The sequence below is a fragment of the Sceloporus occidentalis genome, unplaced genomic scaffold (genome assembly GCF_023333645.1).
Source record: "Sceloporus occidentalis isolate IW3139 unplaced genomic scaffold, rSceOcc1.0.p SCAF_4, whole genome shotgun sequence".
Classification (NCBI taxonomy): Eukaryota; Metazoa; Chordata; class Lepidosauria; order Squamata; family Phrynosomatidae; genus Sceloporus; species Sceloporus occidentalis.
Window position 1 is genome coordinate 204,299,367 of NW_028316984.1, and position 15,116 is coordinate 204,314,482.

The following is a 15,116-nucleotide window of genomic DNA, read 5'->3' on the forward strand; positions in this document are numbered from 1 at the left end:
AGGTGATCCTGTCGATTACGAAGAACAGTGGCTCCTCCTTTATCTGCTGGTTTAGTTAGGATCTCATGTTTTGCAGCTAAAGGTTGTAAAGTGCGGTATTCTTTATGACTCCATACTTTAAGGGTGCAGTCCAATAAATTGAACCTTTTTTGGGGGAAGGGAACAGAACCCATCATCTTGGGTTGCTTTTCTAAAGTTCCTACTGAAACCCAGAGCGGATCCATTGCCTCTTTTACATGGAAACCTATACACTGCTATTCCTGCATCTGAAGGACTTGCTTTGCTGTCACGTCTGTACAGAATATTTAGAGGACTTGTAAGAGGAAAAAAAGCAGGTCAACTCCAGGAGATGGATTTAATAGTAATAGTAATAGTCATATTTATTTATATTTCCCACCTCTTCCTGCGGATCAAGGCGGCATTACAACAGAGATAAACATGCAAGGAAGCCTAAAAGCATAATAAAACATAGATCAACCCCTAACCCTCCCAACCTTCACAAATAGTAAAATTCAATAACAGTTAAAAATTACATCAATAATATAACCAATAATAAACAGGATGGAGTGGGCAGATTGAAGGTGGATGGAGCGATCATCCATCCATCCATCCATCCATCCATCCATCCATCCATCCATCCATCCATCCTTTCTTTCTTTCTTTCAATAATAATAATAAGATTTATTTAATTTACAATTAAATTTACAATTACAAGTGAACTCAAAGAGAAGTGAACTAAAACAGAAATCACTGCAAGTGGACTTTCTATATTTTGATCTAACAGATAGGCTTTGCTAAGAGTGAAAGAAATCCCAGTTATCCTAATTGTGTCAGTATCATTTATCTTGGTATTTTGGACTCTTGTTTGGTCATCTTCTTGTCGGTCCATTACTCAACAGCAAAAATTACCCCCCCAAAAAAGTCAGCCCCCATTTCACTTACAGCATCCTATATTAAAGCTAAATGATCTGTCAATGGTGGAGAAGTTCACAATGAGTATAAATGGTAAAACAGAACGGCATTCCCAAAAGAAATGGGAAAGAATTAATATTCCTGGGCTTCAGGAAAATTACCGGATAAAGAATATGTATAAACTGGGAGACATAGAGATGTTCAGAGAACAGAAAGCAGAGCTTTATAATAGCAAATAAGAGACTTCTTTTGAATAGATGGGAAAGAAAGATGGAATATCATGTTGTTAGAAAGTTGTATGTATGGTATATATGGTAAAAGGGGCCCTAAACCAGAAGTATAACATAGTAGGTACATTATTTTATTATATCTGTTATTGGTTGCATTATGACATATAGCACTCTGTATATTTGAAAACACAACAACAACAATACTAATACTACTACTAATAAAAATTACTGTATCCCAAATAATGTGTAGAAAGAGATGTGTAGAAAGAGTCCCTTGTGCGCTCCTCTTCCCATGAAGAAATGCAAGAGATGGCGGCGCACGCCTTAGACTCACAGTCCATTAACTCTCTACCTAAACGTTTTTATTGGGCAGATTGGATCTATTTTGGAAAACAATTATGTCCAACTTGCGCCTCAGTTTTATTTACAGATTGAGGGTGTAAGGAAATACAGAAATACAGCCGCCCTGGAATGGCAAATTTGTACTTGATATATAGCATCGGAAGCAAGGATCGCTCTAAATCCTGCTACAAATCCTTACAGACCATGTTTTTCGTATTTATAAGAGGTTTACTGAAGATATATTTACAATTTTCTTTCTTTCTTTTTGAAATACTTATTTTATTTTATTGCCATATATTACAAATAGATGCTGCAGATGCAATTTCATTGTCATTTCAAATACAGCATCATTAATACACAAAACACAAGTAATGCGCAAGCCAAGATTATTCGTTTCCCAAATATCTCCAAAGCTTCTATCCCCTCTTTCTTTCTGACTGCATTCTTTCTTTCACATCCTTATATCTGTTGTTTCAGCTTATCAATATTCTTCCTTGATAGACATTATTCTTATCCATTACAACCAAGATATTTTGTTGTTAAATATAGACTTTGCTGCAATTCCTTTTATATCTAAAATATATAACACGCTGATCTTGACCTTCTTCTTCTTCTCAATAGTTTATTAATGCTCAACTTTCCCTCTACTTCTTCCAGATTAGTCCATCTCTCTGCGACATCAGATAATAAAAACGCACTCTTACATTGTCATGGTTGCCATGTGCACAAATTAAAGGAAAACTGGCCCTTTTTACAACGATTAAAGCTGGAGAGGAATTATACCTCTTCCCAAAACTTTGATGGTGAGGCACATAGACTTTTGAACTAATTCATTTTTGCATTTCTAATTCTAATATCTGTTTATTGAGATATGACTGTTTTGGAGTCCATTTTAAATCTCTCTATCAATTGATGATGGAGAAACCTTCCTTTTTTAGCTCTTCCCTTGATTTTAGTCTCAATTTATTTCCTGTGTCTGTTTTTGTAATATCTGCGTATTTGGGCCAAATCCATTCTGTTGTTGATTCCATCCAGTAAAAGGCTTCTATGGGTGATAGCCATAACGGTAAGCCTAGATTTAGATGCCTTTTGTATTTCAACCAAATCCTATATAGCGCCTTTCTAAGTACGTGACTCTCAAACTCTCAATTTGCTCTTACTTTATCGTAGTCAAAGTACGGCGTAGTTTATCGTATCATAGAAATTAAATGAAAAATTACTAAAAGATGACGTCCTACTGAAGAAAACAAAAGCGGCAACAAGAAGATATTACTTCCAAGAAAAGATAACAAATGAAATACAGAGTAAATATGGGAGGCTAGTGATTCGGTTATCAGAGGGCACTTCATAAAACAAGGAACTGAAATGATGAAGAAGAGGAAAGACAGAAAAAAATAAGGATTGCAAGAAGAGATCCAATTAAGACGAAACCATTTGAGAGTTGTTCACATGGACAGAATGGGATGCAAACAGTTTGACCCAAAAGGGTTTGAAAGAAGGCCACCCTTTCCTTTGGTCTTGCAATGGTTTTCAGGCCTCCATAGTCTTCTTGCATGAACCAATCATGGTGCGAAACGTAAAGCAGGAGCAGAGGCTGAGTATCTCAGGTTATCATCCCTGCCAGGTCTTGCCTGTATCTCTGTTTGGAATTGATCTTTTCAGTGAAGAACAAGGCAGAGCTGATAGGGCCGGGGAACATTGATATTAATGCTCAGCATGGGAGAGATGGCGATCTCCTTGGGGTCCATCAAGCGCTTCAGCTTGAAGTTCTGGAGGATGGAGGTCAAGAACAAGAAGAGCTCCATGCGAGCCAGGCCTTCTCCAACGCAGACCCTCTTGCCTTCGAGGAGAACAAAGAGGAAGGGGAAAGGAAGGGAAGAAGAGGGCATCACAGAGGGATGTAAAAATATATGTAAGTCTATCTTGCGAGAAAGGATGCTTGAACATGCAAAGAGAGCAGCTCTGAGCCTCCTGCTTACTGGGGCTGCTGCTGTGCTGAAACCTCTCCAGATTTAAGGTTTTCTTGCTATTCCAAAAGAGCAGATTGAATGCTTCAAGCACAATTACCATTCTGGGCCCATACACACTAGTGTTTCGTGCCGGGGAGATCTGGGGAGATTCGATAATGCATTTGAAAATGCGACACTGCATTTGACCTGAGCTGAAGTTCTCGCTATGGGCGTATACATATGGGGAGAAAAGGGGTGGACAGAGGCCGCCCCTTTCTCCCCCAGAGTGTGGCTGCGCCAACCAAACGATGCGCTGGGAGAAAGGAGCCGCAAAATGGGTTTCCTTTCTCCGCCACTGCCGAGGTTCCATAAGCGCCCTGGAGCAGTGCTGTGACGTCCCTTGTTTGGATGTGGTGCATGAACCACGTCATTGTTGCGCGTGCCGTGTAAATGGTGGTGTGCCAAGATGGCACCTGTGGCATGCGGTAGGGATTGGGAGCATGCGGTCGCTCCGCTCTCCCAAGCCCTACTTTCAGCCCCAGGCTGGAGCAAAGCACCAGTCTATACCGGGCCTTAGTTTAGCCTATCAAATCTCTCCAGTACAATTTAACTCTCTTGAAGTTCAAACCAATCAAGGTATCAATTCAAAATGGATCCTCCGTATCAATCACATTTAATCACGTCCGGGTCTTTTTTGGTTGTCTGTTTCTGTCAATCAAATGATATGGATCTACGTCGTTCCACCCAGAGCCGGAAACTAAGTGCGAGCACAAAAATGGCGCTTGCCACTCTGTAGATGGGATGGGCATGTTCTGCCCCGCTGCCCACCATCTGCCCATTGATTCCTTCCCTTCAGGAAGCCCCGAATCTGATTGGGAACAAGTTCCCATTGGCAGCACCCTGATGAAACCCGGGGTTTTTTTTGGGGGGGGGGAGAAACAGGGAAAAACTCGATATCGAAAAAAATGTGCTGCTAAGGGGGATTTGACATGGGCCCATTCCAATTCAGGTTAGAAAAATCTGATTCAAGTGTGAACGATACACAATTAAATCGGTCTGCAAACTGATTCAAGTGTGAAAAACGCCTTTTTAAACCGATTTGCAACTTGGTTTATAACGTAGTGTGAATGGCCCCTAATACTCAGCCCCATCACCATCACAGGTATGTCTGGCCTCTCTTGTTGAGTCTAACTGGCATGTAATCTTACTTTCTACCACTTTCCACATTTCCCAGCACCATTACCTTTCCCAGTGACTCATGCCTTCTCATAATGTGGCCAAAGTATGACAGCCTCAATTTAGACATCTTGGCTTTGTTGTTGTTGTTGTTGGTGGTGGTGGTGGTGGTAACTGACCTCAAGCTGACTTCAATTCATGGCAACCCTGTGGATAAGGCATTTCCAAGACTTTCTGTCCTCTAGCACTCTGCTCAGGTTTGCAGGCTCAGGCCCATGGCCTTTCTGGCTGAGTCTAAGCATCTGGCACACAGCCTTTCTACTGTATCATGCCTTTCCAAGCATTATTGCCTATTCTAGTGATTCATGCCTTCTCATGATGTGGCCCAAGTACAACAGCCTCAGTTTGCTCATCTGGGCTTCAAGGGAGAATTCAGGCTTCATTTGTCCAAGGACCCATTCGATTAGGGAGGCCCCAAACAGCTAACAGATAGCATGATTCCCAGTGATGCTGCCCAGTGGGAGAGGGACCATCTTACCTGCCAAAAAGGGCATGAAGTAGTCACTCTTCCTGAAGGTCCCATCTCCATGCAGGAAGTGCTGTGGGTCAAACTCTGTGGGGTTGGGGAATTCCCTGCTGTCATGCAGCACTGAGGTCAGATGAGGATGAACCGTGGTGCCCTGCAGAGTGTCAAAACACACCCAGTGAGACACTTTTTCATCATGGAAAGTATGAGACCAGAGGTCCTGGAAGGAGAAAACCCATCGATGATCCCTCTAACCCAAGCAAAATTAAGAGAATTGCCATGGCCCTAAGCCTTATTCGTACAGGAATCAGTGCAGTTTCCTCAAGCGAACGCAAGGAACTATACCTTGGGAATGACATATCCTCTGAATGGCGTGTCCTTGACCACCGCATGAGGGAGACTCAATGGGACGAGAGAGATGAACCTCTGGATCTCGTGGATGACCACATCTGTGTAAGGCATCTGGCCACGGTCGGCCATGCAAGGTCTTTGGGAGCAGCCAACCACCCGGTCAATCTCCTCCTGAACTCTCCCTGTTGTGAGATGGGTGATGTTCAGTGTCAAAGAAACACACAGGAATCATTCAAATGACATGGGGAATTCTTCTTCTGTGATGTTTTACAAGGGAACATGAGATGGCTTGGGAGAGTTTTGCTCTCTGCTGAATTACTGCTGAATGTTGAGCTGGAGTCTCTGTTCCTGTAGCTTGCAACAATGGATGCAATGAATCTCCAGGAACAGAGATTCCAGCTCAACATTAGGAAGAACTTCCTGAGAGTAAGGGCTCTTCAACAGAGGAACACATTCCCTCAAGGGAGATTTTGGTGGAGTCTCCTTCCTTGGAGGTCTTTAAACAGAGGCTTGATGGCCAACTGTCAATGGGAATGCTTTGATTGTGAGTTCCTGCATGGCAGAATGGGTTGGACTGGATGGCCCTTGGGGTCTCTTCCAACTCTACAATTCTACGATACACCCCCCACCCTCTGTTAGTTCATCTATTTCCATCTTTTTGCTTTACTGACCACTAAAAGAAAAAAAGACACTACCATATCACAAATTGAAATTCTTGGTCAGGGCTAAAATATATTGCATGTCTACCAACACTGGATGGAATTGTATTGGTTATTCCCAACAAGATTGGACTCATTGAATCTATAGTTGAATGGCGAGTCAACATCCCACTGTTGGCTCATGTTCAACTTGTGGTCTACTTGGACTCCTAGATTTCTTTCACACATATAAGTCTCATTTTATTTATTTTAAGCCAGGTGTCCCTCATCATCATGGACTGCCCTGGGCCAGACTTAGAGGCAGAGTCAGAGGCCTCAGACCCTGAAGACATGGAGGAGGCTGAGAGAGGGGCAGATCTGGGGCTGCCTGGATCCGGAGTCCCAGAAATCTGCAGAAGGAGCAACAGACTCTATGGACGCTAGGCTGCAGGTGCTAGGACCTTTGGAGCGAAGGCAGGTCAAGGAGTCTTTGAGGCATTCTTCCAGGCTAGAAGCCAAGAGGAGAGCTAATAGGTTTCACCTGAGAGACATGGAGGCCTTTTGAAAGACCTCCAGCTGCGAAGGTTCTTTGCAACTGACAAGCAGTCTTGCAGCCTTGGCGTTCGTTGCTCTTTGATTCATGGCTCTGGTTATCTGACCTCTGGACTGGCCTTGTGACTGCGCTCTTGCCTCTGCCCTTGGCTGGGACTGACTGACTGGCATTGTGTGACCTCTGGATTGGACTCTGGACTATTCCTTTGATACTGCCCTGCGGTGCTGCCCTCAGGAGAGGGAAACAGGACAGGTGCCCAGAAATGGATACAGTACTATGAATTGTTAGGCTTTGGTGCATAAGACAGGTAGCTGCCTTTTGCCAGAGTCTCCACACATTGTAAGAAGGCTTGCAGGGAAGAGAAGGGCAAGAGAGCCTGGATCTCTGTCCACCTTAGAAAAGTCAAATCCCAAACTGGTGTTTCCCTCCCTCCTGCAGTTGAAGAAATGGTTTCATTGGTGTGTTTAGTATGGCAGTCAGTACTTAGCTGTCTTGTTTACCTCCAATGAAGGGAAATCTTCCCAAACTGGCTCAGACCCATTGCATTACTGGACAATTACCAGGGAGGTTGAGCAATCCTATCTGGATTTGAAAGAGGGTAAACATTTATGCTTAGAATCATAGAACCATAGATATTTTTGTGGGTTTTGGGGCTCTGTGGCCATGTTCTAGAAGAGTTTATTTCTGATGTTTCACCAGCATCTGTGGCTTTGCCATCTTCAGAGAAGGCTTGCCTGGAAAGGAGTTGGGTATATACAGTCGGCCCTTCTTATACAAGGATTGTTTCATACACGGATTCAAGCATCCATGGTTTGAAAATGTTAAAAAAAAGTATACATTTCAAATATCAAACTGTGATTTTCCATTTTTCTTTATAAGGGACACCATTTTACTATGTCATTATATTTAATGGGACTTGAGCATCCACAGGTTTTGTTATCCATGGGGGATCTTGCAACCAAACCTCAGCGGATAACAAGGGTCCACTGTATATACTGTGTGCACCTGGAAAGGCAGGAGTGATTTGCATGTGGATAGAATCATAGAGTTGGAAGAAGTCGGTAATGGGCTGGATGAGTGAAAACAGACTCAGTTTGAATCCAGAGAAAACGGAAGTACTGGTGATAGGTTCCCTGGGTCCGGGCGGTGAGATTTGCCATCCGGTCCTGAATGGGGTCACACTCCCCTTGAAGGACTCGGTTCGCAGCTTGGGAGTGCTCCTGGACTCGTTGCTCCAGCTGTCATCTCAGGTGGATGCGGTGGTCAGGAGCGCTTGTTATCAGCTTCGGCTGATACGCCAGCTGTGTCCCTACCTGGACCGGAGGAACCTTGAAACTGTAGTACATGCTCTGGTAACCTCTCGATTGGATTTCTGTAACACACTCTACATGGGGCAACCCTTGTACTAAACCCGGAAGCTACAGTTAGTGCAAAATATGGCAGTGAGATTGGTCGCTGGGTGTTCCAGATCAGATCATATTACACCAATCCTGAAAGATCTTCATTGGCTGCCTATGTGCTTCCGAGCCCAATACAAGGTGTTGGTTATGACCTATAAAGCCCTAAATGGCTTGGGCCCAGGGTACTTGGAGGACCGCCTCTCCCCATATAATCCGCCCCACTCACTCAGGCCAGCAGGGAAGAATCTGCTAGAGGTCCCAACTGTACATTATGCAAGGACCTCGCAACGGGCCTTTTCCATCTCGGCCCCAAGATTATGGAACAATCTTCCAGATGAGCTCCGCTCCACCACATCTTTAGAGACTTTTAAGAAGAACCTTAAGACCTTTTTCTTTTCTCAAGCCTTTCCCCCATGAGATGTCCCTTTATGTTTCACCCCCTCGGTTTGATGACCTTGTGATGTTTATGGATTCCCCCACTTAGCTGAACCTGTTGCTTTTATTGTTATTGTGACTGTTTTTAGATACTGTTTTAATTGTTTTTATCTTGATGTTTTTTTACTTAAACTTGTACGCCGCTTTGATCAAAAATTGGAAAAGCGGGATATAAATAAACTATTTATTATTATTATTATTATTATTATTATTATTAAGAACTGATCATTGTAAAAATAATCATAATCACACAGTAGTATATTTTAGGACCTACCTGTCCCCAAGGAGAGTTGCCAGTCTCAATGTTTTCATTTGACAAGTTCATGAAATCCAGAAACCTCTTGTCATTGTAATCATAGTGCTTTCCGAATACGATGGAACAGATGACGTTGCCGGTGGCACAGTTGAGCAGGAATCTGGGGTCAAAGGGCTGCTTTGGAAGAACAAAAACAGCTTGTCTAGCCTCAGCCTAGATTTCATGCCATCACAGTCTACTCTACCCAAGTTTGAGCCCCTAAGTCTGGCTTTGCTGACTGTGCTTGCCTTCTGTAAGCTCAGCTGCGGCAGACTCACAGGCCAACATGGTTGCAAAGGACTTGGAGGGGTGACTCTGTGTGTGTGTGTATATATATATACATACACACACACACACAAACACAGAGTGCACCCATGCCATACCCAGGCACACCATGCACATCTTTCAGCTTACGCTGAAGCCATGCCATTCTACATGCATGAGCCCCGTTGTTTTTAATATTTTATATATATCTAACCCTCAAGTCTTCCAGGTAAGGTCACACAAGAAACCCAATAGATTCCAGGACTTTGGACCAGGACTCTGAGAAGGGGGTAGGATCGTGGTCCACATGAACTCAGAAAGGTCCCAAGACTGAGATGCATCCAAGAGTTTGAGTCTGGAGCCTTATGCAAGAATGGGCAGAAGACAGAGGGAAAGGGAAGAATCTCCTGTAAGGTTGCTAGAACAAACCTAAAGAGACGCTGGGCAGAAGCTATGTACCTTTTGTGTCCTGCAGCTTTTCCAGGAGATACTGGGCTTCTTCCTGGATCCTCTCCTCAGTGCTTTTCTTCCCCATCCCAAAGTTGCGGAGGGTGGTCAGGGCGAAGCGCCGGAGCTGCTTCCATCTCTCCCCATTGCTGAATACGATCCCTGGAATGGGAAAAAAGAGAAAGAAATGAAATAGCAGGCCTGGCTGATCCAGTGAAAAGCTGGAGAAGAAGAGAGGGAAGTTGAAAGAAGGGGGTTGCCTAACTCCCAACTTCCAAAGAAACAATGTGTTGAAGCCTTGCTCCTTCCTGACTCAATAAATAAATGTTCTTCTCATAAATTCACTGATTTGTCCAGACCATTTATATAAAGAACTGCAACCCACTCTGTCCAGATTCCCACTTGCCTGCTTTTACAGGTGAAAGCTTCATGAGATCATTTTTTCTCATCATCATCATCTTCTTCCTTTTTGTGTAAGAATTCACCTCAAAAGCTGTTATCCAGGACATTAGAGAGTTTTCCTCATGTGTGAAGAACATATTTAAAAGGAATGACATTCTGATATTGTCCTCAGTTGTTCCTTCAGGTGCGTTACAGAGCGCCCTAGAAGGGAGCTCTGCCGCCGCCGGTTGTTGTGTCCGGGAACCGCAGTGGCCAAACCGTGCGGTTCCCGGATGCAGCAAGAAAGAAGAGCTGAAATGGCGCTTCTTTCTGTGCCCCAGAAGTGGCGTCGCGAGGCACTAGCTACGCGCTCACGGCATCACTTCCACCATGAGGCGCTAGTTGTGCATTCGTGGCGTCACTTCCACCATGTGACGTCCAGACGCTATGCGTCCATGACGTCAAAATGGCGGCCCCCGTGTGGGCAGGCGCTGCCATTTTGTATGGACTTGGTCCGTATTAGGGCTGAGGGGCATCCAGAAGGGATGCCTCTTCTCAACCCTAACACGCCCCTTCCTAACCCTAATACACCCCTTCGGTGCGTCTGTAATGCACCTCAGTCTCAGGCTTTGGCTTTTCTTGTGCTTCAGCTCAGTTGATATAAAGCCTTTGACAAGGTTTCCCATGCTATTCTTACAAAAAAGCTTGTAAAATGTGGGCTAGACAAGGTATCTGTTACATGGATTTGTAATTAGTTGACTTCTTCATCCTGGAGAGAAGTGACCACTGGGGTGTCCAGTGGGGCTCTGTCCTGGGCCCAGTGCTATTCAACATCTTTATCAATGACTTGGATAAAAAAATAGGGGGCATGATTATCAAATTTGCAAATGACACCAAATTATTTTGTTGTACCTGTGTTGTCGCCATTTTGCTTTATGGTTTGTTAGCTGTAATAAAGGCTTTGATTGATTGAGATGACACCAAAGTAGGAAGAGTAGCTGATACTCCAGAGGAGAGGATCAAAATTCAAAATGACCTGAATAGACTAGAAAGCACGGAAAATGTAAGGTACTGCACTTAGGACGGAAAAATGAGACACATAGATATAGGATGGATGACACCTTGCTGAAGGAGACTTCTGCATGTGAAAGGGGTCTAGGATTCCAAGTAGACCACAAGTTGAACATGACTCAACAGTGTGATGCAGCAGCTAAAAAGGCTAATGTGACTTTAGGCTGCATCAACAGACATATAGTGTCTAGATCAAGGGATCAATGTTCACCTTGTGGTCTACTAGGACTCCTAGATCCCTTTCACCCGCAGAAGTCTCCTTAAGCCAGGTATTGCCCATCCTATATCTGTGCATTTCATTTTATATTTCTCCATGTTGAATTTCATTTTGTTAGCTTTGGCCCAGCTTTCTAGTCTATTCAGGCCATTTTGAATTCTGATCCTGTCTTCTGGGATATTAGCTACTCCTCCTAATTTGGGGTCATCTGCAAATGTGGTAATTATGCTCTCTATTCTTTCAACTCAGTCATTGATAAAGATGCTGAATAGCAAACTGGGCCCAGGACAGAGCCCCACTGGACACCCCACTGGTCACTTCTCTCCAGGATGAAGAAGAGGAGCTATTGTTGAGCACTCTTTGGGTTCGACTGGACAACCAATTACAAATCCATGTAACAGTTGCCCTGTCTAGCCCACATTTTACTAGCTTGCTTGCAAGAATAAATAGGTGCTAGCATGTTCCCCAGAGTGTCATTCTTTTCTAGCCAATGTATTTCCCAACTCTTTTATCCCTGCCTTTCTCCTCTTCATACTTTGTCCAGAAAGTGTGACCTCTTACCTTTTCCCTGGGTGATCTTGTCACCAAAGGGCCGCTTCCCTCTGGCGGAAAACTCCTCGGCCCGGTCGACCAGAGCTTCCTTGACGGCCTCATAGCCATGCAGGACTACAACACGCTCCGCTCCGCAATGCAGTATGAACACGGGGCCATACTTCTCACTGAGCTGGAGACAGGCAGAGAAAGAGGCAGATCTTGCAGTGCCCATCCAAACACAAACAAGGAAATGCATTACTCAGAAGGTGGGAAAGACAGTGGAGGACACAGATCTACCTATGGAAATACAGACAGAGAGACACACATAAACCTGGTAGAAATTGCTGAGAGGTAGCCGTTTCCAGAGTTCTTTGGATGCCTTGCACATGCATTTGCCTGCCAAAGTGGTTGGATATTTTTCTCTGATGCTGAAGATTGGGTGCATGGCTGCAGATGTGGAGTTGCACATGTGGTGCCACTACAGATAGAGTTGTGGGTGCAGACAATGCGTATTGGGTTGCTGATTGGATTGTACACCTGAGCTTTGCATAACTTTGCCATTCAGCGCAAGGGTTGGGTAATGCAATCAGTGTGTAATTCCACACATGCTGCTTCACACAATGCAACTCCAGAGAGGACCTCAGGCTACCGGTCCCATCCTCATGGGGCAATATGTGATCTGGTGATCTCTATGTCCAGCAGTGGGTTATTGGAATAGGGACCTTGCTTGTGCTAATTGAAAACACATGTGTGCCTTCAAGTCATTTCCTACTTATGGGCACCCTAAAGCAAACTTATCATGGAGGTGTGCCACTTCCAGTCACCATTGGCCATCCAGTCCAACCCATTCTGCCATGCAGGAACTCTCAATCAAAGCATCCCCAACAGATGGCCATCCAGCCTCCGATTAAAGACCTCCAAAGATGGATATTCCACTATCCTCCATTGAGGGAGTGTGTTGCACTTTCAAACAGCCCTTACTGTTAGGAAATTCCTCCTAATGTTTAGGTGGAATATCTTTTCCTGTAGCTTGCATCCGTTGTACTGTGTCCTACTCTCTGGAGCAGCAGAAAACAAGCTTGCTCCATCCTCAATATGGCATCCCTTCACATACTTAAACAGGGCTCTTATATCACCTCTTACCCTTCTCTTCTCCAGGGTAAAAATCCCCAGATCCTGAAGTCATTCCTTCATAGTTTCCGGACCCTTCACTATTTTGGTGGCCCTCCTTTTAGGTTTTACCCTTGACTTATCTACAGGTCATATTAAAATCCATAATTTTGACCACCTAAACATGCCCTTGATCTATTTATTTCTTTATTTACATGAGGTCATCTTGTTCACAAGTATAATGTGGTAAGTCAGAAGGCTAGATACACTAGAATGTGTCTGCATGTGTTACTTGGAAGGAACTTCTTGGTGCCATAAGTTGCCACATGCATTTGAATGTGTCTGTGTGTATTATTTGAACCTCTTGGTGCCATAAGAATAAAGATAAGGGATGAGGATACTGGTGCTTCTAACGGTACTGTGAGATGCACTCTCAGTACTATAGCTGAAGTAATTGGAATGGCAAAGTCTTTTAAGATTTGAGACTCCTAGTATAACTATCCTGAGATTCTAATACTTATGAATGTTTCAGGCCATGTTGATGTTAACTCTGCTGGTCTGGTTTGGACCACTATCATGAACTGGACACTCAGGTGGCCAAAAGGTGATGAAGTGACCCAGGCAGAATCCCTATTAGCTGACATGCAGCAATGGCCCTCTGTCCCAAGAGACAGGGCTGGGGAAGTATCCTCAGTTTAGTCTGTCCACTTACCTTTTGCAGAGCCTGAGGGAAATGGTGGGCCTTCAGCTGCAGAGCATTCCCAATGATGGGCAAAGGAAAAGGTCCCGGGGGCAGCTTCCCTTTCCTCCAAATCCCGCTCTTCCAAATGGAGGAAAGAACGAGGCAGGAGAGACAGACGATCAGGAAAATGGTGGCCATCCCCAGAGGCTCCATCCCAGCAGCCACCATTAAGAAGCAAGAAGGGCCCCTGATTCAAGGATTGGGGAAGGAGAGCGGGACTTTATGCACCGCAAATCCCAGGGGTGGGTAAAGGTTAACCAATGGCCCTTTGGAACCGAATCAGTTAGGTTAGCCATCCAGTAGGCCAGAGTGCGTCCGTTCTCCTCTGGAAATCCACCTTTCTGTGCTAAGGAAAAAGCAACATGGGATATACAGTGTAAGAAATAAAACATGTATGTGAGAGTCAGGGTGACTCAGCAAAAGCAATTAGAAGCCACACAGGTATAAAAGGTAATGTAATTAGCAAGTCCTAAATGCCAAGGACAGAAATGCAAAGTGGATAATTGAACACACCTGAGAATTGTTAAGTGGTCAAGGCTGAGATGATGAAATCATTAATTATGGGTTGAACCAAGAGAACCAATGAGAGTGGATGTACACGCCCACTGGGTGGAAACAGACAAGAGTGGGTGGTGTTTTCCAAGGGCTGTAATAATGGCTATGAATCCCAATGTATTTTGTGGGTAGTAGTGGAGTAGTGTTGGATAGTTTTGGAGCTGTATATAGTAGAATAAAGTAGATCTTTGATATAAGACTACTGAGTTGTCTGGTGTCTTGGGTGAAGATACAAGAACCAGCTGGATCCTGAAGAAGTGGGAAGACTTCTGTGGAAGAAGAGTGAGAAGGCTTGGAGAGTTTGTCAGGGTCTTCAGCCTATTCTCTGTAACTCTGCTGCTTTAGAGCAAAGCTTTAACCACTGGCCAAAACTGGTCAGCGCCGGTGCGTAACAAGGTGGTGAGTTCGAGCCAGAGGTGAAGAGCTACAACTCCCATCATCCCTGACATTCTGTACCTGGTGTTCTCTTGTTTTATTACTGATTAATGAGTTTAGGCTGTGATTTGCAAGTGCAAAAAAAGAAAAAAAGAAGGGTTGTCTTTGTTTTTGTTGTCTTTTGTTTTGGCTGTTTGGCTTTCATAGGACCAGCCAGTCTCTAAAAGAGCTGGTGAGTTCAGTCAGGTTCAGAGGATTGCGAAGCAGGAGAAAGGCAGAAGTCCCATTGTTGGCATGCACAGACTTTACTTGGGGTCATCTTCTCCCAAGGATTTGCTGCTTTGGCCAGGACAAGGGATGCACAAGTGCAAGGGACGTGACCGAACGGCCGTGTGCAGACCATCAAGCCAGCAGGCAAGACAGATGTCAAGGTCCTGCCTGCCAGACCATCTTCTCTCACCCGAAGAAGAGAGAAGAAACGAGGAAGTAGAGGTCGCTGTTTGCAAATGCCAGAAGAGGTCACTTGGAAAACAAGGGAGATAGTGGGAGGTGAAGCTGCAAAGGAGAGCCCTTCAGAAGAGGAGAGATGCAGCCATGCGCAGCAGACACTCTT

The 15,116-nt window shown here is 44.4% G+C and overlaps 1 protein-coding gene across 1 annotated transcript; it reads right to left on the reverse strand.

Annotated features, from left to right (window-relative positions):
* Nucleotides 1-3,142: 3,142 nt before the first annotated feature.
* On the reverse strand, nucleotides 3,143-13,726 carry LOC149315346 (cytochrome P450 2C29-like). The gene is made up of 9 exons (XM_089523189.1): nucleotides 13,544-13,726; nucleotides 11,749-11,911; nucleotides 9,531-9,680; nucleotides 9,344-9,348; nucleotides 8,787-8,942; nucleotides 7,238-7,259; nucleotides 5,481-5,668; nucleotides 5,148-5,289; nucleotides 3,143-3,324 (listed from the first exon to the last, which is right to left on the reverse strand). The coding sequence occupies exons 1-9, from the start codon at nucleotides 13,724-13,726 to the stop codon at nucleotides 3,143-3,145; spliced, it is 1,191 nt and encodes a 396-aa protein (XP_089379315.1).
* Between the last annotated feature and the right edge of the window lie 1,390 nt (nucleotides 13,727-15,116).

What these genes read in the sequence shown, in the direction of transcription:
- LOC149315346 (XM_089523189.1), bottom strand. Translation starts at nt 13,726, where the DNA reads ATGGAGCCTCTGGGGATGGCCACCATTTTCCTGATCGTCTGTCTCTCC. An exon ending in TCCCTCAGGCTCTGCAAAAG is followed by an intron (nt 11,912 to 13,543) that starts GTAAGTGGACAG and finishes GCCTGTCTCCAG; the next exon opens with CTCAGTGAGAAGTATGGCCC. An exon ending in GAGGATATGTCATTCCCAAG is followed by an intron (nt 5,290 to 5,480) that starts GTATAGTTCCTT and finishes GACACTCTGCAG; the next exon opens with GGCACCACGGTTCATCCTCA.